Source organism: Mycotypha africana (genome assembly GCF_025528875.1).
Source record: "Mycotypha africana strain NRRL 2978 chromosome Unknown BDF20scaffold_8, whole genome shotgun sequence".
In the NCBI taxonomy this organism is placed as follows: Eukaryota; Fungi; Mucoromycota; class Mucoromycetes; order Mucorales; family Mycotyphaceae; genus Mycotypha; species Mycotypha africana.
In genome coordinates, this window is record NW_026515732.1 from 643,122 (window position 1) to 665,168 (window position 22,047).

At 36.5% G+C, this 22,047-nt stretch overlaps 11 protein-coding genes across 11 annotated transcripts; 5 read left to right on the forward strand and 6 right to left on the reverse strand.

Moving 5' to 3' along the window:
- Positions 1-1,464: 1,464 nt before the first annotated feature.
- Positions 1,465-2,318, reverse strand: BDF20DRAFT_823482 (prefoldin, alpha subunit; the record flags this gene model as incomplete). The annotated part of the gene is made up of 5 exons (XM_053077796.1): positions 1,465-1,511; positions 1,585-1,690; positions 1,767-1,828; positions 2,065-2,170; positions 2,244-2,318. 5 exons carry the CDS (start codon positions 2,316-2,318, stop codon positions 1,465-1,467), a joined length of 396 nt encoding a protein of 131 aa, XP_052934064.1.
- Positions 2,319-2,734: 416 nt separating this feature from the next.
- On the reverse strand, positions 2,735-3,420 carry BDF20DRAFT_914852 (cytochrome c oxidase subunit IV; the record flags this gene model as incomplete). Its single annotated transcript, XM_053084236.1, has 3 exons — positions 2,735-2,874; positions 2,992-3,123; positions 3,204-3,420. 3 exons carry the CDS (start codon positions 3,418-3,420, stop codon positions 2,735-2,737), a joined length of 489 nt encoding a protein of 162 aa, XP_052934065.1.
- A 3,425-nt stretch (positions 3,421-6,845) lies between these two features.
- Positions 6,846-7,634, forward strand: BDF20DRAFT_805144 (glycosyl transferase; the record flags this gene model as incomplete). The annotated part of the gene is made up of 2 exons (XM_053076491.1): positions 6,846-7,240; positions 7,325-7,634. Coding segments are annotated over 2 exons (705 nt in total), but the record flags the coding sequence as incomplete, so codon positions are not given.
- Positions 7,635-8,204: 570 nt separating this feature from the next.
- Positions 8,205-10,699, reverse strand: BDF20DRAFT_649931 (mannosyltransferase putative-domain-containing protein). Its single transcript, XM_053075943.1, has 4 exons — positions 10,280-10,699; positions 10,027-10,110; positions 8,999-9,933; positions 8,205-8,918 (listed from the first exon to the last, which is right to left on the reverse strand). The coding sequence occupies exons 1-4, from the start codon at positions 10,536-10,538 to the stop codon at positions 8,565-8,567; spliced, it is 1,632 nt and encodes a 543-aa protein (XP_052934067.1). The 5' UTR covers positions 10,539-10,699; the 3' UTR covers positions 8,205-8,564.
- A 161-nt stretch (positions 10,700-10,860) lies between these two features.
- Positions 10,861-12,381, reverse strand: BDF20DRAFT_837354 (uncharacterized protein; the record flags this gene model as incomplete). The annotated part of the gene is made up of 2 exons (XM_053079042.1): positions 10,861-12,135; positions 12,208-12,381. The coding sequence occupies 2 exons, from the start codon at positions 12,379-12,381 to the stop codon at positions 10,861-10,863; spliced, it is 1,449 nt and encodes a 482-aa protein (XP_052934068.1).
- A 156-nt stretch (positions 12,382-12,537) lies between these two features.
- On the forward strand, positions 12,538-13,654 carry BDF20DRAFT_882215 (domain of Kin17 curved DNA-binding protein-domain-containing protein). The gene is made up of 2 exons (XM_053081709.1): positions 12,538-12,668; positions 12,735-13,654. Exons 1-2 carry the CDS (start codon positions 12,618-12,620, stop codon positions 13,584-13,586), a joined length of 903 nt encoding a protein of 300 aa, XP_052934069.1. The 5' UTR covers positions 12,538-12,617; the 3' UTR covers positions 13,587-13,654.
- A 120-nt stretch (positions 13,655-13,774) lies between these two features.
- On the forward strand, positions 13,775-14,940 carry BDF20DRAFT_823527 (uncharacterized protein; the record flags this gene model as incomplete). Its single annotated transcript, XM_053077804.1, has 9 exons — positions 13,775-13,817; positions 13,893-13,931; positions 13,999-14,017; positions 14,127-14,184; positions 14,271-14,289; positions 14,359-14,379; positions 14,464-14,675; positions 14,748-14,802; positions 14,888-14,940. Coding segments are annotated over 9 exons (519 nt in total), but the record flags the coding sequence as incomplete, so codon positions are not given.
- A 1,048-nt stretch (positions 14,941-15,988) lies between these two features.
- BDF20DRAFT_824140 (uncharacterized protein) lies at positions 15,989-16,430 on the forward strand (the record flags this gene model as incomplete). The annotated part of the gene is made up of 3 exons (XM_053077868.1): positions 15,989-16,075; positions 16,161-16,275; positions 16,351-16,430. 3 exons carry the CDS (start codon positions 15,989-15,991, stop codon positions 16,428-16,430), a joined length of 282 nt encoding a protein of 93 aa, XP_052934071.1.
- Positions 16,431-16,902: 472 nt separating this feature from the next.
- BDF20DRAFT_914859 (sphingosine-1-phosphate lyase) lies at positions 16,903-18,875 on the reverse strand (the record flags this gene model as incomplete). The annotated part of the gene is made up of 5 exons (XM_053084237.1): positions 16,903-17,709; positions 17,778-17,922; positions 17,990-18,304; positions 18,415-18,593; positions 18,672-18,875. The coding sequence occupies 5 exons, from the start codon at positions 18,873-18,875 to the stop codon at positions 16,903-16,905; spliced, it is 1,650 nt and encodes a 549-aa protein (XP_052934072.1).
- A 725-nt stretch (positions 18,876-19,600) lies between these two features.
- BDF20DRAFT_837359 (uncharacterized protein) lies at positions 19,601-20,199 on the forward strand (the record flags this gene model as incomplete). The annotated part of the gene is made up of 3 exons (XM_053079043.1): positions 19,601-19,652; positions 19,704-19,907; positions 20,015-20,199. 3 exons carry the CDS (start codon positions 19,601-19,603, stop codon positions 20,197-20,199), a joined length of 441 nt encoding a protein of 146 aa, XP_052934073.1.
- A 984-nt stretch (positions 20,200-21,183) lies between these two features.
- Positions 21,184-21,555, reverse strand: BDF20DRAFT_823918 (ribosomal protein L21-like protein; the record flags this gene model as incomplete). The annotated part of the gene is made up of 1 exon (XM_053077841.1): positions 21,184-21,555. A coding segment is annotated over one exon (372 nt), but the record flags the coding sequence as incomplete, so codon positions are not given.
- Between the last annotated feature and the right edge of the window lie 492 nt (positions 21,556-22,047).

Genomic DNA, 22,047 nt, shown 5'->3' on the forward strand with positions numbered 1-22,047 from the left:
TTCTTTGCAGACTTATTAGTGAAATACATCATATAACATTCCTTGAAAGAAAACCAAGCAAGCAATGGTTTCTGCCAAAAAAATAGTCTAGATTGGTCAAGTTACCGCGATTGTAATGGGACAAGCATCATCCAAGCGTGAATTTATCACTTGAGTGGTTTCTTTATTGCAATATAGAAGCTTCGCAAGGGCGAAATTCTTTTAAAGTGTTAAAGGACTGGGAGATAGAGGCGTGTGTTTACTTTGGTGTAATAGTTTAATCTACCCTAGTTTACTGATAGTTACAAACAAGCGCACAGTCTGGACTCGTTATAGGGAGAAAGAGTGGGCGGGTTAGGGGGGGGGAAGCACGGAGAGAGCTGTTAAGAAGCATATTTTTCTCTAGGATCAATCGTACTGTAGCATTCACGTTGATTTCTCCTCTCAGTATCAAAATGTGTCCTTTCGAAAATTCAAAAAAAGCACATATCACCATATGAAATAGACAAAATCCCTTTGTATATATCAGTTTTGGCCATTATTTCCTGTACCTACGGAATCTTCAAGCCAACCAAATCTTTCTGGACGAAGAGGAACATTGAGCTACATAGATTTCCAACTTATTTTCTGAGCCTTTGCGTGTGCACAGTGCTGTACATGGTCATTCACCATTCAGTTTTTTGTAAAGTGGTTCAACTTTCTTAGCTATAGAGTCAAAGCAAAAGTTGTTATCTATATTTCAGACAAGGAGACCTTATTTTCATGTATATTTAAGGCTCTAAGTCAGTGTCATGTGGTCCTATAACTTAGAAAGCATGGTATTTTCGCTTTGGCATCTTTTTTTTTTTTTTTTTTTTTTTTTTTTTTTTTTTTTGCTGAAATATTGATCGAATCTTTCAAAAATTAGAATTGAGACAGCCTTGACGAAGTTAGATTTAGAGATATTCTTAACAAATTACATCTAACTGATGCATTGTAATCTGCTTTCCCTTGCGCCCGAATATATTTTCTCGAACGTCTGTTGTGGCAAAGCAAGCGCCTTTAATGATAAAGAAGCCGCTGCAAAGCTGCAATTACATATCTGAACACTTTTGCTAGCTGAGGGCCAATGGTATCTGAAAGAGTTGTGATTCAACTATGAGTAAGTGTTTCATAGGATGTAACTCGTCTTTTGGAACTGGTTAAGTAGTGTTAAATCGGACAAAAGCCTCACTTAACGTGAAGAAGATTTTAGCTCTGACTCGTCCTTTCTGTGCGATGTCTACAGCCGTGCAATACTGCTCGATTATTCTCTACAGTCAAGTGCCAAAATACTTTTCATTCGATCGGGTATTTCAGTTGCTTTACTATATCTCAATTCCACCAATAGAAGTAAAGAGTGTTGTTTTTATTCATATTCTTACAAAGAATGGTCTTATAGAACAAAATGGCGTGCTTTTTTCGACGCCTTCAGCATCAAATGTAGGTGTAATTTCAGATCTACTGTTATTTCTGTTCTTTTTGAAGCTTTTCTTGCATAACGCCTATAATAGCTATTAGCCATCGAAAACAGTCGTAATTGTCAGTATTAAACATGCTCCGCGCTGCTTTATCTGATCCCATTACCTCTTAATGTGCTTTGTTTGTCGGTAATTGTCTTTTCTAGTGTTTCCATATTCTTTTTCACGTAGTCTACTTTGTTGTTATAGAATTTTGTTGCGTCTCCCAAAGACTAGCAATTACAGTTTATTTCGCAAATTCTTGAGCTGACTGTACTTTTAATAATAGATAACGCTTCTCTTTTTTACCTTTTCTACATAGTAACCTGTGCCTACATCGACAATCACTTTCTCCACATCGCTTAATTTACCTGGAACATATAAGTATAGTAATTGGTTAAGGATAAGGTTGGATTATCTAATACTGTTAGTCTGTTTGAAGAGAAGCTGATGTATTTGTGTACGAAAAGGATATAGATGATGTGAGAGGAACAAGAATTGTTTTGTCTAATTGGCGTTCGAGTCAAAATAGGTACGCGGTTAATAAAAACAGCCCTTTATAAATGAAGATCTATCTCTGTCAAGAAAGCTTGGGGGCGTTACTAACCATCAGGCTTTTCTGCTTTCAACGATTCCACGCTTTCAGAACAATCTTTGAAACGGCTTTGAACGCCCTTCAATTTGCTGTAAGATTGCGTTAAATGGCTCACTTCCTAGCAAAACAAGAGAACATTTAGCCTTTCGGCAGGAGCAAACGCAATAACAACTCAAAGCGGAGCGTCATACTTCTTCTATTTGTGATTTGACTTGTTGAAGGGATGCTAAATCGAGATCCGTAATGTTGATTTCCTTTTGTGACATTCTATAGTTTGGCTTCTGATGAAAGACACGCTCAAAAAGTGCAAACAAAAGGAACACACGTCCAAAAAATTAAGAGACAGGCTGAGTTCTTTACAGCCTCGCAATTGTGTAATTGAGGTCACAAGTGGGCTTTCCGAATAATATAAATTTTGATTATCCATCTTACCCAAGTGTCTCTCTACATTACTTCTGCAGGAACACTCTTTTGTGGGATACAGATAAGGACTAAAATTGCTACTTCTTAATCGAAATCGCTCTCTATTCGGTTTTCAAGATTATAACATTTTTTCTTTTTTTTTTTAAAAAGTCGAAATGTAATTGCGCATAAATAAGACTGGAAAATCGTATAGATATTATTTTTTGTAGTGTGATTGTGGGTGTATAAAACTAATATTTGATCCTCTTCTGTCATCTGTTTATTCTTTGCTAACGACATAACCTTTTCCTTTGTAACCTTCTGATGAGATACCAGAGATAGGGTTGGAGTTTTGACTCTTCAGGTATTCGTTTGTAGCCTCTTCCCATTCCTTGCTGATGGTACGAGGAGTTTCTTGAGCTATAGATTATTCAAAGAATTGCATGTTTGGATCAGTAATGAATATCGTCACTTTCCGCTTCCCCACAATTTTTTTCGCCTCCCTAACCCCCGCCTTAAAACCAAAAAATATATTACCGTTTTGACGAATGACATAGAAGAGAGCACCAGAGGCACCCAAGACACCAGCAACACCAAGGAAAACCTTCATGCTATGTCCGGGTTGAGTCAAAGGTTCACGGGGTCCGTGAGCACCAAAAGCAATATAGTCTAGCGAATTGAAACCAAAGCCAATCAATGATTCGTTCCTTTCTTTTTTATTTCTATAGTGTGCAAAATAAAAATCTTACAGGCAGCCTTCTTTTCTTCAAAAGAGAGATTCTTCCAATCACCCTTTTGCACTTCCTCTAATTGTTTGGCGATGGTGTTTTGCTCGGCAGTAGAAAGTGTCTTCCAACGTGTTTCTAAGTTTTGAATGGCAATGTTGTTTGTAGTAGAAGCATTGCGGCGGCTTAAAGCGCGGGTGACGTTGCGCAAAGCAGTTGTGGAGGTAGAAGAGCGAAGCATTATTACAGATTTAAGTATATAAAAAAAGAGAGGGGAGAGAAAGAATTGAGATAAATACTTTTTGTAATAAGATGAGGAGAGAGAAGAAAAACTTAGTAACAATAAACTCTGTCCTCTCATCATTTAGAACACACACACTGCACACCACACCAAAAAAAAAAAAAAAATGATGGCTCAGTCTGGGGTTGTTTTGAGTCTTTACCAAACTTAAAGCGCGGACGTCATCACCCGCCTTGAAAGATTACTAAATTCGGAACATGTAGCAATTTTTAACAAAACCACGTTGCTTGTGAAGGCTACTATGTTGAACGATGAAATCAAATGAAGAACAGTAAAGCGTAGTATTACGTTGAGATATTTTGAACAATTTCTTAAGCAGGCGTGTCGTTTTATAATGTGGGTTAAGGGGTATATACGGTTTCGCCTATATCATCTATTACGGTTTATCGCAGAAATCTGTTCGGATACCCAGAATATATTGTTGGACTTCCAAAGTCAAATCTAATATAGTCAATAGAAAGCATTGCTGATGCAAGCCCAGTCAACCACGACGACAATTTAGATAAGGAAAAGGAATGCAGGAAGGTGGGAGGGACAATATCATTTAATTGTAGAGCAGAGCAATCTCACTGAAAGGAAACGAAGTCTGTGCTAGAAATACATAAAGCTTTGAAGTCAACTGCTATTGAACCGACAAGTATCTTTTTAGCAGTACACCATTTAAGAAACTGTAGCTGGAAAGACCCAATTTAGAACACAATACACGGTAGTGAAGAGTCTTCAAAAGGCATCAAGACTCTAAAATGAAATTAATCGGCACAAGCAAAGATAAGCTTCATTTGATGAACGGCAAAATGGAGCTGTTTGGCCATGGATATCTTTACAAAAGCTAAATCTTCTTTTTTTTATTTTTTATTTTTTTTTTTGGTTTATCTCAAATAATTTCTTACCAATGTGTAAAGCGATCATTGCTTCTGGAGCATTATGAAAGCCATCATATGATATAAACACATAAAGGATGGTATCTTTTACCTTTTCAATGCTTCACTAAGTATAACTAGCAAAAAGAGTGATTACAATGAGAAAACACTTCTACTAAAAATCAGAATGAGTTTATATTTCAAATCTGCGGCAAGTAGTCTTACAAGATATCATTATTGTATATTTCTAGCGACACAAAGAATATTCCGTACAATTTCTAGTTTTAGAAGAAAATGGGCTATGACAAATAAATACATTCAAATAAACGTTCATTACACTGTTTAACTACAGTTTCGTTTTAAAGAGTTATTGATAGTTAGCCAATCAATGTTTAAGGACACTGCTGGGAAGACACGGCGTGAAATTCAACAGTTATTATCGCTCAGACCAGAAAAATGAAAGACATACATATAATAGACTTCTTCTATTTGGCTTCATTCAGGGGTGGATTAGTCTTTTCTTTTGTTTTGATTTACTATGGAGCTTATATGATAAGAGGTTAGTTGTTGCGTTGAGCCAAGATGTTAACATGAAGCTCACACCGTGAATGTCTTGAAAGTTCTGAAGCATATATATACTAAGTTTATGTTTTCAAGTTGGCCATACTATCGTTTTACTTGGTATAATGAACTAGCTCTTAATGGCTAGCTTAGACCGTCCACACACTATTTTCTTATCCTTATTTTTCCGCTTGTACTACTCCATCGCTATATGTACTAGTATTAGAATGCATATAAATGTAACTACTGCTCAATTTGAGTATGTGTTGTTGGTGCAAGAAAGAGAGACCAATCCACTCCGCATTTTACTGAATGATACGGTTATATAACTCTTGTAAATTTAAGAGAAAAAAATACATTTTAAAGGCTTCGTTTTTCCTCAAAAGCCATTTACATTTGTCAACGAGCTATTGGTAGCCTTCAATAAAGTTGTTGCCTGAATTGAAAGGATCAAACAAAATAGCAATCTTTAAACGTCCAAATAGCTTTGCTAAAACCACAATAGCCATGATTAACGAAGGCTGTATGTACTGTCAGTACTAATATATCAAATGAATAGATGACAGGCAATCAGTTGCTCGATCAAGACGAGTACAAGTATTAGAGTTAAGAAAGCGATTATAAAGATTTAAACAGTAAACTCCTTATGGAACAATAGAAGAGCTTCTAACGGTGTTCGGCCATGGCGTGGAACTTGATCGTCTACTGTTTACTAAGGTTTATTTTATATATTTCTACTCCGCATGATAAACTTTGAACGATACTTATAGAAGAGAAGGACAATATACTTAATGACGAAGAGAATTATATGTCCTATCAGTGAACTTTGGAGGCGCTTCTTAGATATAGTTGCCAATTGCTATGAAAGCATGTTGCTTTAAGGCTGTTTTCACGACCGAATAGTGGATGATAGCTGGAGTTGTAGGAAGAAAACAGGTTAAAAAACAAAGAATTGTGGATGCTTCTCAACGAACGCGGGTCATACTTCCTTATTATACATATAAATGATAGCTTTAATCAAGAATATGAATAATAGGAAATACATATGGTTACATATTGCATTCTCTAATACCATTGACGAGCTGCGTCGTGTATTTAAAGCTGCTATGCTCTATTGTCAGAAACGGTGTTACTGAACTTTTTCAGTGCAGCTCGTGTAATGACTGTCCTCAATACAGAAAAGAGGATCGTCATCCGTGTAACCTTTATAGTAACAGCATATAAAGCTCTATTTGTTTGTTTGCACCTGCTCATCTATTTTATCAAGGCAAGAAGTTTGTTGTTGGAAGGTCAAAAGTTCCTTTAACGCTTGAAATGCACCACTGTAAAAAGGGGACGATGACAAATAAAACTGAGATTCAAAAGGAACGGACAAAGAAACAATAGACGGAAAGTTTCAAATCCTTGCTTGCCAATGAAGAACAGTAAAATGTGACTTAGCAGCCAAGGGAATTGCATTATAAATAGGAAATGTATTGATAAAAAAGACAATATAGCGGCGGATTCAATGACAAAAGGCCATTTTAAGGGAAGTTTATAATACTAACTCCATTAATTTGAATGATGTTAAAGTACAGAAGCAAAGGAAGGGGAATAAAGGGAGTTGATTTTCCGAGCTGGATGGCTTTGCTGTTTGTCAATCATAAAATAAGCCCTTCTTCTTTCTTTCTTTCTTGCTCTCTTTCTTTCTTCCTTTCACTTGCTCACTTTCCTAAAGAAAATACTATGCTGCTCAGCACATTGACAGCGAATAAATCTATATTGAGAGCGATCCTTGTATCGCTGCTATTAATATCAGGCCTATATTTGTTCACAGTATCCTTCGAAGACAAAGATATTTTCACGAGTAAAATGAAAAGCTCACGACTGTCAAAGGACTTGTCAGCAACGAACGTAAACGAACAATTTCAAAGCTTTTCTGAAGAATATTATTACTTTCAAACGACCCATTATCAACACACGAATCCTTCTCAGCTTTCATTTCCTCACGATCGGTTCAAAGCGGCATTTTACACATTTATAAAAAACGACAGCTTCCAATTGACACGGCTACGTTCTACTCTCCGAAATATTGAAGATATGTTCAACAAACACCATCATTATCCTTATATCATTTACTCAGACCAAGATTTAGACGATCAGTTTAGAGAATTAGCAAGCTCACTTGTGGCACCTGCAACGATGATCTTCAACAAAATCGACAAGTCATTGTACGGTTACAGAAATGATACAAATTTGGAAAAAGCAGCAGAGGCAAGAGTGAAATTGAATACAACCATGTTTGGTGATAGCGAAGATTATCGATTCCAGTCTCGTTTTATGGCAGGCACCATTTACAGGTAAATTCTGACCCTATTTACCTTCATCATCATGAATAGGTTTTATTAAAATACAACCCCCTTGTTTCGACGATGGATAATCAGAGATAAATTCATGCAAGAATTAGATTATGCTTGGAGGTTTGAAGCAGGAACAGAATATCTTTGCCCGTTTGAGTACGATCCATTCAAATATATGTTGGAAAACAACAAAAAGACATCCTTTGTTATGGCTCTCTACGAATATAGAGAAACGATTCCTAGTTTATATCAAACTGTACTGCATTTTGCACAAGAGCATTTGAACTGGATTCAACCTGCAAGTAATCCGAACACTTTATGGCACTTTATATTAGATAACAATAATGGATTCAATGGCTGTCATCTTTGGAATAATTTTCAGGTAGGCTTTAACAGAAGACGATTTTTTTTTATTTTTTATTTTTTTCGGGAAACTTTGCACTCATGCCACGGTTATTGTGTACGTTTCAGATTGCTGATGTTCGATTTTATCGAGGAGAAAAATATCAGGAGTTCTTTGAATATTTGGATAAATCCAACGGCATATTTTATGAGAGATGGGGTGATCCAGTCATGCAATCTTTGGGCGCCCTTTTGTTCCTGAACAAAGATGATATACACTTTTGGGATGATGTGGGTTACCGTGTGGCTAATTATTTCACCCATTGCCCAACAGACAAATCAAAGTATGGCAAATGCAGCTGTAGACCACAAGAGAACTTTGATGATAACAATTACAGCTGTTTACGATTCTATTAGAAGAGAAGGATATACATAATACCATGAAACACATATTTATTGTCCTATTGCATCATTTGTAGATTTTTTTTTAATCGCACCCTTTGTATTATAAATGCACTTTTCATAATGTAAAAAGAAGAAAAGAGATTTGTTTTCTTTTGACAGACAATGGCTCACATTTGCTACTTGATATGACTATAAAATCAAAGACAACCATCATTGTCAGGTCAATGGCAGGAAAAGGCTGACGAACTGTCAAGTTATTGATGATTATTTTTCTCGTTCCTTCACTCGCTGGAAGACGTATAATATCATTCTGAAAGAATCGTTGGAGCCGTACAATTAGTTAGAAGGAATGACAATTACACAGAGCTTTTTAAGAGTTTAAGAGTTTTCTTTTAGTCATGACAGGCAGGACCCGAGCAATTATTATAACCAAATGTCAACACACTATAAACATACAACTTGTGTATGTGATATCAAAAGCAGCGGCCCAAAACTTAAAATGCTTCAATTTCGATTCAGTATGTGTAGGGTACGAACAATAAAAGAATATGCTAATAAAGTGTGTTGTTTCTACTGTCTATGAACGCCCTTTGAGCTCTTTATCCATTTTTATCAGCAAGGCGCCGATCTGCTTCTCCTGTGTGCTTAACTCACGGATTTTGTCCTTTTCTTTAATGCAAGATGTCTCAAACTGCCAATCTTCACCTTCAGCATAATGTGTGAACTTTAAATATCGATCATCCCATTTATTCTTGTCTCTCAGTATGCCACCATTCCACCACCATGGCCGATTATCCCTTAGGTCCAAGTGTAATTGATTACCGCAGACTGTTCCCTCTGCACCTGCGTCTCCTAAACCGCCAATAACAGCGCCATGAGATTTGACAAAAGCATAAGGTGTTTGCATCATCTCAAAACCAATCCAGAAGGTCTAAACATGATAAAAATAGCAAGATAAGCCATTTAAGAGAATGACCAAGGAATATGCATAAATGATCATGCCGTACTTACCTCTTTGTCACCATATGAATGTGTATAAGATACCTTATCTCTTTCCTGCTTGTCATTCATTTTACATGTTGCTAACAATCCAAAGAGAGCTTTCTTCTTATCTATCACAATAATACCAGACTCTTGCTCATGGGTTGAAGTGGTTTTCCACCATCTTGACTGCTTAACATAAGTGCTATGTGTGGGTAAAAATGATTTCAACCATTTACGTCCTTGGTGGTAGTTGTTGAACAAAGTTCGATCCAAAAAGAAAAGGGCACCCGTTGCCTTATATCCGTCATCCTCAAAAAATGTCTCAGGCTTCTTGAACATAAAGACATCTGCATCCATTAAGATGACTTCTTGGAACTGACTAGCCAAGATGGCATAAGGCTTAAGCGCCCAACCACCAAATTGTGTATAGTAGTTGTCGATACGTTTCGAAATATCATGGGTAGAAACATGGGGTATCGCATTAAAAAAATCTATGTACTCTTTTGCCAGATCATACGTATTGATGTAGAATATCTCGATGGGTAAATCCGATTTCAAAATTTCACGGATAGCCTTTACAGATGAAGCGGCGTGTTGAAATTGACCATTGCCTACACACATAACTATGCCTCTTTTACTTTTACCAATGTCGCTGTTACTGTCATCCTTATCCTCCTTTTTTCTGTTATTAATGTCAAAGACGCTCTTCCAGTAAGGTTGTATCCAAGGATAAATTGTGGTTTCCAGGGATTTGTAAAAGTCCCAGATAGGCTTATATCGTGGATCTGTTGTTACATCTATTTTGCCTTCTGCCAAAATAGGGTCTAGATATTGAAAAACTGATTTGAAAACACGTTCCTGGGTAGTTAAAGTTTTGAAATCTGGAAAAATTTCAGGTACAGTCAATAGGTCCGCTTTGATTTGTTGACCCAATGGGGATGTCAGTAATTCAAGCGTTGAATCTATATATAGTAGTGAGCAATTAACACAAAAGATGTTCATAATAGAGTTATCAGGATGAGAGTGTCGTTTTTATTTTTGCCTGCTTACTATACCTGACCATTCGGGAATAGGTGATGGAATAGCCAAAAAATATCGTTCTTGCAAATCTTTTATATTTGTATTTTGTAAAGACAGCTCTGCATTTATGGCGCACAAGGGATCAAAAGATTGTCGGGCATTTTTGTTGAAGATAGTGGATGGTGTATACACATAGATTGTATATGAAGAAGCGTTAATCAAAAACGGTTTACCCCTGAAATTTGTGTGGTTTTTTTTTTTTTTTTTTTTTTTTTTTGTCTCTCATACGTGGTTCTAGTATGGCTCTTCTTTCGTTGACTTCTTCCAATCTTTCTCTTTCTCTTTCTAATGCCATATCAATCCTCAACTGCATTTCCTTTTCTTTTTCCTCTTTCAACGATAGTCGCGCTTGTTCTTCTTCTTGCTCTTTCCGTAAGTTCATTTGTTGCTCCAGATTCATTACATAACGAAGTAAGAAGGTTAGACAAATGATTACAAAGATGACGGATGTCAGTCGAAGAGCTCGACCATTCAACTTTGTCACCATTGATATGCAGAAGGCAGAAAAAAGAAAAGAAAATAGGTCAAAGAATAAATGAGTTTGAAGAAGAAAGGAAGAAACCCTTGGGGCCGTTTATTACGATTAATGAAGGTTTATTACCATTGGATTGTAAAGTGATACAAAACACTTTACTAATGTACAAGGGATGATTGCACAACCAAAGATGTGCTGAATGCATAATAAATAAGGGTATACAGAATCTCTAGGCTTTGACTGATAACAACCAATACTATTCAGGTGCAGTTTTATATTATGTAAAATGCAACCCCAGATGTAACCTAGTCTTTAATTACAGATGTGGTAGTCATTATCTCAGGTACAACGCGATCTCTTCATCTGTCATATCGCTTTCAGAGACTCTTTTGCTATTCAAATCACTAAATATAACAGTTCGTGGTGCTGGCGTACTCAAACTTTCCCTGAATTCCAAACTAGCAGCTTGTGCGCGTATTCCACCATCGGTATAATTCAATAGATCTTCTTCAGAAATTCCGGCACATCTCAACTTGTATATGGATCGTAGTAATGACAAGCTACTATTGTCGCTTGCTGTTATGTCAGCGCCTAGTATGGAAGTAGGAGGTTTTCCCTTGCCTTCCATCCATTCACGCACTTTGGCTAATTGCTGTTTCCGCTCCTCAAAACGCTCATTCGATAGCTTCACGGATGGTATCATATAACATTTATTATCTAACTTCATGAATGGATGCTGCTGCTCTCCTTGTCCACTATTTTGTGCTTCATTTTCTGATCGGCGACTACCAAAACATTGTAAAATGTCATCCAGGCTATAATGCACATATTTGCTAGATTCTCCATTATTCAGCCATGGTAATTGCTGGCTGCAAATATACAATAATCCAATATACTCGTTCAAACGTGCTCGAATTTTGAATGCACCGCCTCCAAAAAAATCGCAATAATGCTCGAATTTTTCAGAACTGCAAATGTGATTGATAGCTAATTTGACATGTTTTCTATTCATTTTCGAAAGGCTCCTGATGGCTGGCCGATGTTTCACGTAAATGGATGACCCAGCAATAAAAGCTGTAGCGATAACGATGGGCCGAACGTGTTTACCGGTATTCAGCAAATACAAATCTCCTAGATCAAGAAGTGCCAGCATTTTTCTTCGAAGCTCATCAAGAGGGATCAACTTATTGAATGACGACGTTTCATTTCTACTTTTGTACAGCTTGTCGTAATCCTCTTTTAATATAATGTCTTTCATGAGCGTAGGATAGATTCGTAACAAAAGACCTTTAGTATCTTCCTGCGGTGTCTTTGAATTGATAGAGCGAGCTAGAGGCGTCTGCTGCATAATAGACATGTAGATTCGGTAAAGCTGACGAAAGTCGACCTGCTCGTAAAAGTGCTTTGCAAAATCAAACAGATTCCATGTATTGTTCCATTCACTTCCGCTCGCAATAAAGATGATACAGATGGCTGTTTCGACCTTATTGAACATATTGCACGTATTTGAAAGATGGGTGTCCAAAATTTTATAAGCCCTTTCAATTAAATCTTCAGGCATTTTATAATAAATAGCAACATCGTGAAGATACTTTCGAAAAGTTTCACCCTGACATCATTATTGAAAAAATGGCTTTAGATATTCAAGAGAACGTGAGCAAAGTATGTTGCAGTATATTACCTTTCGCCTACGTTTGGCTACAGTGGTTTTAAAAACAGTATGATCTTCATAATCAGCGTCATCTTCAAAAACAAAAGAGCTTTCATCAAGTAGCGTTCCGCAGTCTGCACAACATCTTGTACGTTCTGATTCTACAATGACAGACTTTCGACTATTACACTGAGGACAACTCATGCAAAGAGTGGGTTCCCTCAAAACTTAGGAATAAGAGTTAAACACTAAGAGTTTCTTTTCGCAATCGAACATTTCACAATCTCATGCAAAATTAAAAGTCACTTTCAATTTTAAACCAATCACTACGCTTTCCTATTCCGTAGCTGCAGTTTTTTTTTTTGATTTCATTTCTTTATGAAATCAACATAATCTTTAATCTTCTTCAACTTTCTTTCAGATCAATAACACTAGTTAGCATGGCGAAAGCAGAAGCTGGCTCACCAAAGGCACTTGCCAATCGTATGAAGGTTCATTTTATTTTATTTTTTTGTTTAATGTTCTGATCAACTATGCTCATCCCACACTTTCAATAGGCCAAAGGTCTTCAAAAACTAAAGTTTTATTGCCAAGCTTGTGAAAAGCAATGTCGAGACGAAAATGGCTTCAAATGTCATATCATGAGTGAATCCCATCAAAGACAAATGCTTCTTGTAGCGGCCAATCCACATAAGTTTGTGGACAACTTTACCGACACCTTCCGAAAAGAATTCCTCAGTTTATTATCTCGGCGTCACGGCACAAAGCGAGTATTAGCGAATAGAGTATACCAAGAATATATTTCAGATAAGCAACACATCCACATGAACTCTACAAAATGGAATACCTTGACTGAGTTTTGTAAAGAGCTGGGTCGTGAAGGTGTATTAAGAGTAGATGAGACAGAGAGAGGGCTTTATATTTCCTGGGTGGATACTAGTCCAAAAGCTTTAGCAAGACAGGCGGCTATTCAAAGAATGGATCGTCAAAGAAAGGATGATGAAGAGAGAGAATTACAATTGATAAAGGAACAAGTAGAAAAAGCAAGTAAATCTGCTGAAGAACGCGGTCTGAGTACAACAGACCAAGAAGCGTCAGAATTGAAAAGGGTAGGAGAACAGCCTATTAAGCTGGCCTTATCATTAAAACCTGCAGCAGCAACAACAGCGACAGCAGCAACTACAGAAACCAAATCACCCGATAACGGCCCAAAAATGATACTGGGTGGTTTGAGAAAGAAGATGAGCTTAGCATCTTTAGCTAAAAAATCATCAGCAGCATCAAGTCCTTCAAAACCAGCAAACAGTACGTCAAGTAGTAGTATGAAATTTGGCAATATGACTTTGAAACGTAAAGAACCAGATGCTAGCTCAGTTGAACCAGATAATGCTAAAAAATTGAAAGCATGAAAGAATCGTCTACAATAAAGTATTTATTCATAATCCGTCAGTTTTAACCACTGCTTTTTTCCATTTTTCCCTCACTTGACTGTATCGTAGACATGAGCAATTTCGCTTCCAAAATTAAATTAGTGTAAATCTGTTTCTAGCACAATGTTGACACGTTTAGTTTGGACCATAAACTAACTGGCAATGACATTAGCTGTCAAGACATCACGAAACTTAAAGTTGATGCCATCGGTATTGAAAATGAAACGAAATGCAACAATTGTTTTCAACAGATATTAATTGTGCAATTTGCTTTTTGCTCTATAGTAAATGCTGCTAATAACAGCTTGCTTGGAGGAGGAGGAGGTAAAACGCGCTTAATAACGAATGCAGATATTTCGAGGAATATGCTCATGCTCTCGCTTTACTTTAGTTGACGGAGCAATTCACCGGTTTGTGCATGCCTTTTTTTTTTAATTCCATATTTTTGTTTTTCTTTGAGTAACTCATGCAACAAACCTCCGCATTATCCACGGGCTTGATTTTCATTCCAACCACCAGCGCGGCAGGAAAAGCTCTGTTAGCCGAATGCCGTACTTTGAATGGCTGTCCAGATGGAGTAAAGTATTCTTTAGCTAGTATTATCTATGAAATGAATGAAAATCTAAGCATACAATCATTTTTTCCTCAAACAATCTCATGCAGGAGGCTAAAATTACAAAGGGTACTCATCCATTATTTTTAAGATCATATATGAGTTTAGAATCAGAACTAACTGTCCTTTTTATCTCAGGATATAATCTGCCTGCCAAACGTAAATAATTTTATTTATTCAACAGATAAACACCATTGCAAGTATGTGCATTTTGAAAACTAATTTATCTTCACTACTTACTAGATGTTATCCACACTGTTGGCCCACAAACCGAAAAACCTGATATCCTTGCCAATTGCTACAGAAATTCTTTACAGGTCTTAATTGACAATAACCTACGTTCTATAGCTTTTCCTTGTATAGCTACCGGCGTCTATGGCTACGATAATGAACGCGCTGCTAATGTAGCTTTAAAGACTGTTTTGTCTTTCTTTGAAAATGGCAACGATCAAAAGGTGAGTTAGAAACAGAGTACACCAATATAACAATGTATTTATAACGATCCAACTCGTTTCGTTCGTTCTTAGTTGGATGAAATTATCTTTGTTCTATTCAACGAAAAGGATAAGAGAATCTACAAAGGTAATACGGTCAGGCACCTACCTGACATACAGTTGAATTACTCAATTGAGAGATTACTAATGAAGCTGTCTAAACTCTTATTCAGAATTGGTACCAAAGTACTTCCCTGGTGCTTCGGGTAAATGCGAGAATTGCTAAATAGATATTTGAATACCTGTTTGAGATTCAATATATTATGAATAAAGCATGATGGCAGATAATTCAACAGGGTTAAGTTTTGTCTCTTTCAATACTTACTATCAGATACAATCCTTAAAAAGTTTTATTCAAAAGCTTTCCCTTATCAAATGTATGAAGACACTGCTTAAGCCCTGAATCAGTAATTAGTAACAGATGACTAACTGGAAAAAAGTATGATTATTCGTAATTTAAAAATGATGGTCCACGTAAACTACTAACCATGGTTCAACGTCATCAACAGTAGAGATATCATGTTTAGCGACTTAGTATATGACTCTCGATATGACAAAAAAAAAATTGTTCTCTTTGAAACTGATTTACTTCCTATTCCCTGCTTCATGCACTCGCCACAACAACTATTCTTCAACCAATCATGTCCTAACTTATCACCTATTGCCGTTCAACGGAGCTGCAAAAAATTGTACTTAAAACAGAAATTGGAAAGGTAAAGAGGGAAAAACCCAAAAGTTCAATCTTTGATCCTTCGTTTTTTTGGTTTTTTTTATTCTTTTGTCCTTTTTTTAAATATCTGCATATAATGGAAAATACGAATACAAATACCAATACTGGCAACAGTACTACAAGTACTTCAACTACAAACACCGAGACAAAGCCGCCAACCTTGTGTATAGCAGGTTGTGGGTTCTATGGTAGTGAAGCTTTCGAAAGCATGTGCTCACAGTGTTATAAAGCTAAGAAGAAAGTACCGTCACCGTCATCAGCGACAGCCTCTACTAGTCATACTGCTGTTAAGAATAATAACAATAACAACAACAACGAAAAGCCTTTGCCAATATTGAAACCAATGAAGGCGATAAGAAGAAGAACCTCTATCGACGATACTAACGTCATTCCAACGATTGAAAAGTCTAGAAAACATCTTCGAAGTCCATCACCTGATGCCAAAGTTAGTAGTGCGCCAGGTTCTTCTGTGAGTTCACCTGCGCCTTCTACAAGCCATGTGGATCCGGCTGTGGTTACAAGCAACAATGAAACATCGACAGCCATGCCAACAACTGCTAGCGGCGATAATAACAATAACAATAAACCTGTTCAGGCTAATAAAGGAAGATGTTTCAAATGTCGATTAAAGGTAACGAAAAAAAAAAAAAAATAGGTGTCAAGTAATTTAGTTTTGGTAAGCTAGCTAAAACCCTGCTTTATACTTATTCTAATAGGTACCCTTGGCTAAACAAGCTGCGAATAAATGTAGATGTGGTTATGTGTTCTGTGATAGTCATCGATATCCTGATAGACATGATTGCGATATTGATTATGCAAAACTGGATAGAGGTATAATAAATGAACAGAGAATGTCTAAAAGAAATGAATAGGCTCTTACGTTTTGCTTTATAATTCTCTTTTAAGAAATACTTGCAAAGAACAACCCCAAATTACATGAACGTCCCAAGGGCGGTAGATCATTCCAACGTATTGACAGTATATAATGACTACTACTATTAATATTACCTTCCCTCTTCTGTGCGTGTCTATATTATGATACCTTTTTATCACTCTCCCCTTTATCGTTTTGGCTAACTTGATAATCCCCTTTCGCTTTTCATCAAACGATAATCCTATCCCTCCTTTATTTTTATTCTTATTTCCTCGACACTGGCTTTCCTTTTCCTTTTATTTTTCAAACATTTCTTTGTGGACAACCATTTTTTAAACAAATCGATTAAATCTTGACCTACCTCTTTCCATCGTCCATATATAGCGATATAAATATATATTGTATATGTAAATTACTCACCGTCCAACTGCATTCTTTTAAAAATCTCATTCCATCGAACCATAAAAACTGACAAAGAAACGGGGAGATCCCATTTTATATTAACATCTTATAAGCTTTTATTAAATAAATTAATCAAAGGTATGCAATAAATAGTAAGCGGTTCCAAAGATTATGCTGCAAAGTTATGCCTTGTACAGAAGATCCAAAAATCCTGCAGCGACATCATCAATTATTGTCTTATCAGGAACTGTAGCTGCTGTGCCGTAAATAGCCGCTGTAGATCCATTACCAGAAGATGGATCATCTAAAAGCTCCTGCACACTTTCTTTAAGATCTTTTACAAACTGATCGGCACTATTTACCCAAGGCAAAGTAACTGACACATGAATGCCCGGGGGATTCTGCAAAGCGCTCAAACTCCAGCCTCGAGCTGACAATTTGTCACCCACATCATAAATATTGAGCGGGTCATTGGCACCAAACGCCAGCACAGGTCCAATAGGATCTCCCTTCACGTGCAATTGGGGAATAGAACGCACAGCTGCTTCCATAGTACGACGAGCACCAATGATCTTTCTACATGTATCCAAATAGCCATCTTCGCCCAAATGCATCAAAGCAGACCAGCAACCCGCAATCAAAGCTCCAGGACGTGAACCGGCAATACTAGGTGAGGCGTATATACCACCCGTCCATTGTGAATAAAGGAAATATTGGTACTTGCGAATCTTCGCATTGCGATACATGATGATAGAGGAACCTTTGGCAGCAAAACCGTATTTATGTGTGTCACAAGAAATGGATGTGACACCTTCAACTCTGAAGTCAAAGTCAGTTGTAGGGAATCCTGCTTTTTCCAGGAAGGGCATGATGAAGCTACCGAGGCAACAATCAACATGACATCCGATGTCATATTTCTTTGCTAATTGACCTAAAGCCTTGATATCGTCAGCAATGCCATGAGGGAAGTTGACGGCTGAGCCAGCAATCTGTAGGAAGGCAATTTGTCAGTCGATTTGGCACAAGAGAACAAGCTTATCATTACGATCATCTTTACCATTATCGTATTTTTTGTAATTGCCCTCTCAACCTTCTTGATATCCACCTTCAAAGTGACAGGATCGATAGGAACAGTAACTAATTTGATTTTAAAATAATTTGAGGCCTTCATAAAAGCTGCGTGAATTGTATCAGGCACTACCCTATTTCGAACGAAGAAGTGAATATTAATAAGCATAAATGAGCCGTTTTTCGTGTTGTATACTTTACATTTCAGGGTACTCAATACCCTTCAGATCTTGATACATGTCGCGATAAGCTTTACAGGCCATTAGAATACTTTCTGTTCCTCCACTTGTCATTGTACCACAGCCAGTAGATGGAGCATGATACATATTTAATACCATTGCGACAGATTCTGCTTCCATACGACGAATACCAGGGAAAATGTCCGGATGAAGTGGGTTGGCAACAGCAAAAATTTTGTAAGCTTCGGCCAAAATACGTGTTAAATCTTCACCACCATGATAAATGGAGCCAGATACTTTGCCTCCAGCCCAATCTGCTGCTTTCAAATCTGCTAGTCTAATAACCGAAAAGGTTAAAAGTTGTTACTAGCTGGCCGGGCTATACTACATTTTGATCCATTATACAGATATTCTGAATGAATCATTTTGTCTCTCCCTATAACCTACCTATGGAGATTTTCCATGACTTGTTCTTCAGTAAGACCTTTTGAAGGTAAGGTAAGATGACTATCAAGTCCGGTCTCCTTTGACATAATATCTTTTTCCATCCCTGCTAAAGTGTTTTCTAATTCTTTGTCAATCTTCGCTTTGACACTTGGTAAGCGGCGTAATTGTTTGAAGACAAGCTAATAGATTTAAACGACATAAAATTGGAGAATCAATATATCTACAATTCAGCACATCCTATTGTTTCTTAAATCTACCTTAAATATGTGTGCTTTCAAATCATGGTAAGCTCTGACAGGGCCGCCAACCAGCACTTTATTATAGACTTTCGACCAATAATTTAATAAGACAAGGATGAATACAATATTCTTCAAATATTTAACATAGCGATGATCCAACACATCATTTGTGATATGTGCAAACCTAACTAATGCTTGCGGCTTGTTAGAAATACGTTGCATTGTGGAAATACTTATCACTTAATCAAGAGAAAAAAAATGCAAAAAAGTTTAAATTTGATTTTTATTCTTTTTTGCGGGATTATAAAAATTCCGGGTCTGTGTGATTGTGTAATCTCTTTCTACGGTTCTAAAATTATTTTCTGGAACAAGATACCAACTTAATACAGACCTCAATAAACATCTCGTACATTTCTGAAAAATAAAAGTTCAAACACAATATAACCTTCATACAACATAAAAGTATATATTGATCATAACGAGTACCAATTGTCTTCATTATTGTTGTCTTTGAACATTCGTCTATGGATAACACCGCTTTCCTCATTGTTCTTTGTCTTTGAACATCGCTTCTCCTCTTTGAAGCACCGCTTCTCGTCTTTGAAAACTACTTTACTCGTCATTAGCTGTTTCTACAAATAACCGAGCTATATGTATGTTTTATTACGTTGAGTATGCACATGAAATATACTTAGAAAAGTGCCAGTCAATGCAAAATAGACTTGAATATTGAAATTATGAAATTTTATTTACTACCGTTAGATGTAAACGAATCCTAGTAGTGAAACAGCAACGTATGTTAGGAAATCCAGTTACTTACCGCAAGTATCTGGATGTGGAAGAAGAAAAAGAAGACAAACATTTCTTGACATCTCGTGCTCCTCATGTTGCTTCTTGCTTAACCTCTCTGACTATATGAACAACGCTTGAGACAATGGGGCCTATCAATGGTAACGCTCTTCAAAGGAGCGTTTTTTGGTTGGCACTTTTATTTGTGGGGTAAAATATAGTAAATCTTGTTCTCTTGTTCTCTTGGCAATTTGGTTTTAGCTTCCTCACCTTCTTTGCTTGTGAATGTTGGTTCGTTTATTTATGTTGCTTATGGTGAGTTGTCTCTGTTGGATAACGTCTCCGTGCATTTGTTTTATTGTCCTGATACAAATATAGCATCAAATTTGACAACTCGTATTTCTGCGTCTGCAAACTCAAGAGTTTCAGCTTTGCAAATAGAGAGACCTTCAAGAAGATCAGAATGTATACCATCAATTAGATGAAGTAGATGGAATATTCAAGGTAAAATTTCATTAACTAAGTACAAGCTTTAAAAAGAATTCACTAAAGTAAATCCTGTTATTTGTTAGACGTCATTAAATCTTTAAACGCATCCGAGCATTCAATTTGTCGTGTGGTATTAGATTTTGCTGGTCTTTGCAGTAGATTCCATCAAGTTCAAGAATTGTTGAAGGATTATCCCATAATCAAACAAGTCGCTGTAGACTCACTCATATTTTCAATAAACTGTTCATTTATGACACCTGTGATTTGATGGCTAACGCTAATTAATGGGAAAAATAATTGTAGATACAATTAATACAAAGATCAAAGTGAATCTATAATTGTAATTGATAGTCTATCAACCCATCATAGAGTTATTGATTTAATATGGCTGTATACAAATTCAGGCATTAGGTATTTTACGGATCCATTCTTTAGTTACAATAATTGGCTGCTTTGGATCTACATTAAAGCAGATTTTTACATCGCCTAACTTTTCTTTAACTCTTCAGGCTTTTCAATATTTCCTTTAGTATATAGCCTACATAATTAGACATGCAAATTGCATATCGCCGATATGTCCATTATTGTGATGTTAAAACAAAATAAAGAGGAGGAGAACAACAAGAAAACTGACATGGAATTAGAGATACTGTTTCTGCAATAGATCAATCATCACCTTCACCTTTAAAAAAGGTACTAGTACTGTATTTGCAAGTTCCAGCACATTTAAAGAAACGTTGATATACAAGACGATTATTGTATATTATAAAAAGTTACTTCTGTATCGGCAGATAGATCGAAAATGAAAGCATTCTTGAAAAAAGTATTGTATCTCGTTATGTATATGCGTAAAAGAACGGCTTCAAGTGTTGTTATTTTACCAGAAAATATGGTCTCTTAACACTTATGTAGATTAGAAAAGCTTGATTATTTGCTACTGTAGTTAATGAGTTGAGCATCAATTAAAATCTACACTCATAACTTGTTAAATATTCATAAATGGAAAATTGTACATAATCAACCTGGTTTACAAACGCAAAACTACATCTAACACATTTTCACATAACAAAGAAGCCCAATTCATCTCCTCCTGCAGTTACGATATCGTATTTTTTCACCTTTACTAAGAACCATAGTTTTAGCAAGGGTGAGAAGCATATTGCATCAATAAAATGTTATGGTACTATAACAGATACTGTGTACAAGTCACTGTTTAAACAATCGTCTATTTAAACAAGTTGTTGCGCTTCTTTTATTTGTTCACTGGCTCAGAAACTTCCACTTCTGAAATTCTCAAAACTGTATGTGTTTGCTTATGATCAATAGTACGTTTATACCCCTTTCTTCTTTTCTTTTTCACAATGTGAATCATTCGACTCTTCGTGTGCTCAATCACTGTCGCATGGATATTGTATAATTTTTCAGGCAAATAAGGTGCACCCTTTAAATTATAGTCTTTCGAACCGATTTCACGCACTTTGTCTAATTGAATGACATCGCCCACTTTGACATCTTTCAGACGGTTGACAATAACTTGATCATTTTTGGTAATTAAATAAGGACGGCCGGATATCTCAGCAACAGCGTAGTAACGAAGTTGTTCACGAAGCTTTCGAATAGCATTGTTGACTTCAGACGCTGATGAGGTTTCTGACAGTGATGAGCTAGTAGTAGAGGTATGTGTTGTTGGGATAGTAGTAGTGGTTGCTGCTGCTGCTTTTATCGTTGCTGACTGAATATATCTGACATTATCTTGAATAAAATAAATGTTGTAATATGAATAGAACAAGAGTTGGTATCAGGCGCTAGGCATGTAAGCTTTGATATGTCGTACTTACTCTGAAATGTTTGTTTAGCAAAATTGACAATAGGACCTGCGAGTAAGCCGTCAAAGATTAAGTACAGAGTATCAGTGTTCAGAAACAAATAGGTTTCTCATACCTCTTGCTGTTAAAGAGCCCAAGCCTCTATATAATGTCGGAATCATTCTTATTTTATTCTTTACACTATCAAAAGAAGGGCTAATTCTTCAATGCAGGGTTTGCTGTAAAAAAAAAGAGCTAGATTTGAGGGGATGGGTGCGGGGCAAATTCAGGCCTGCTGAGATACTCACAAG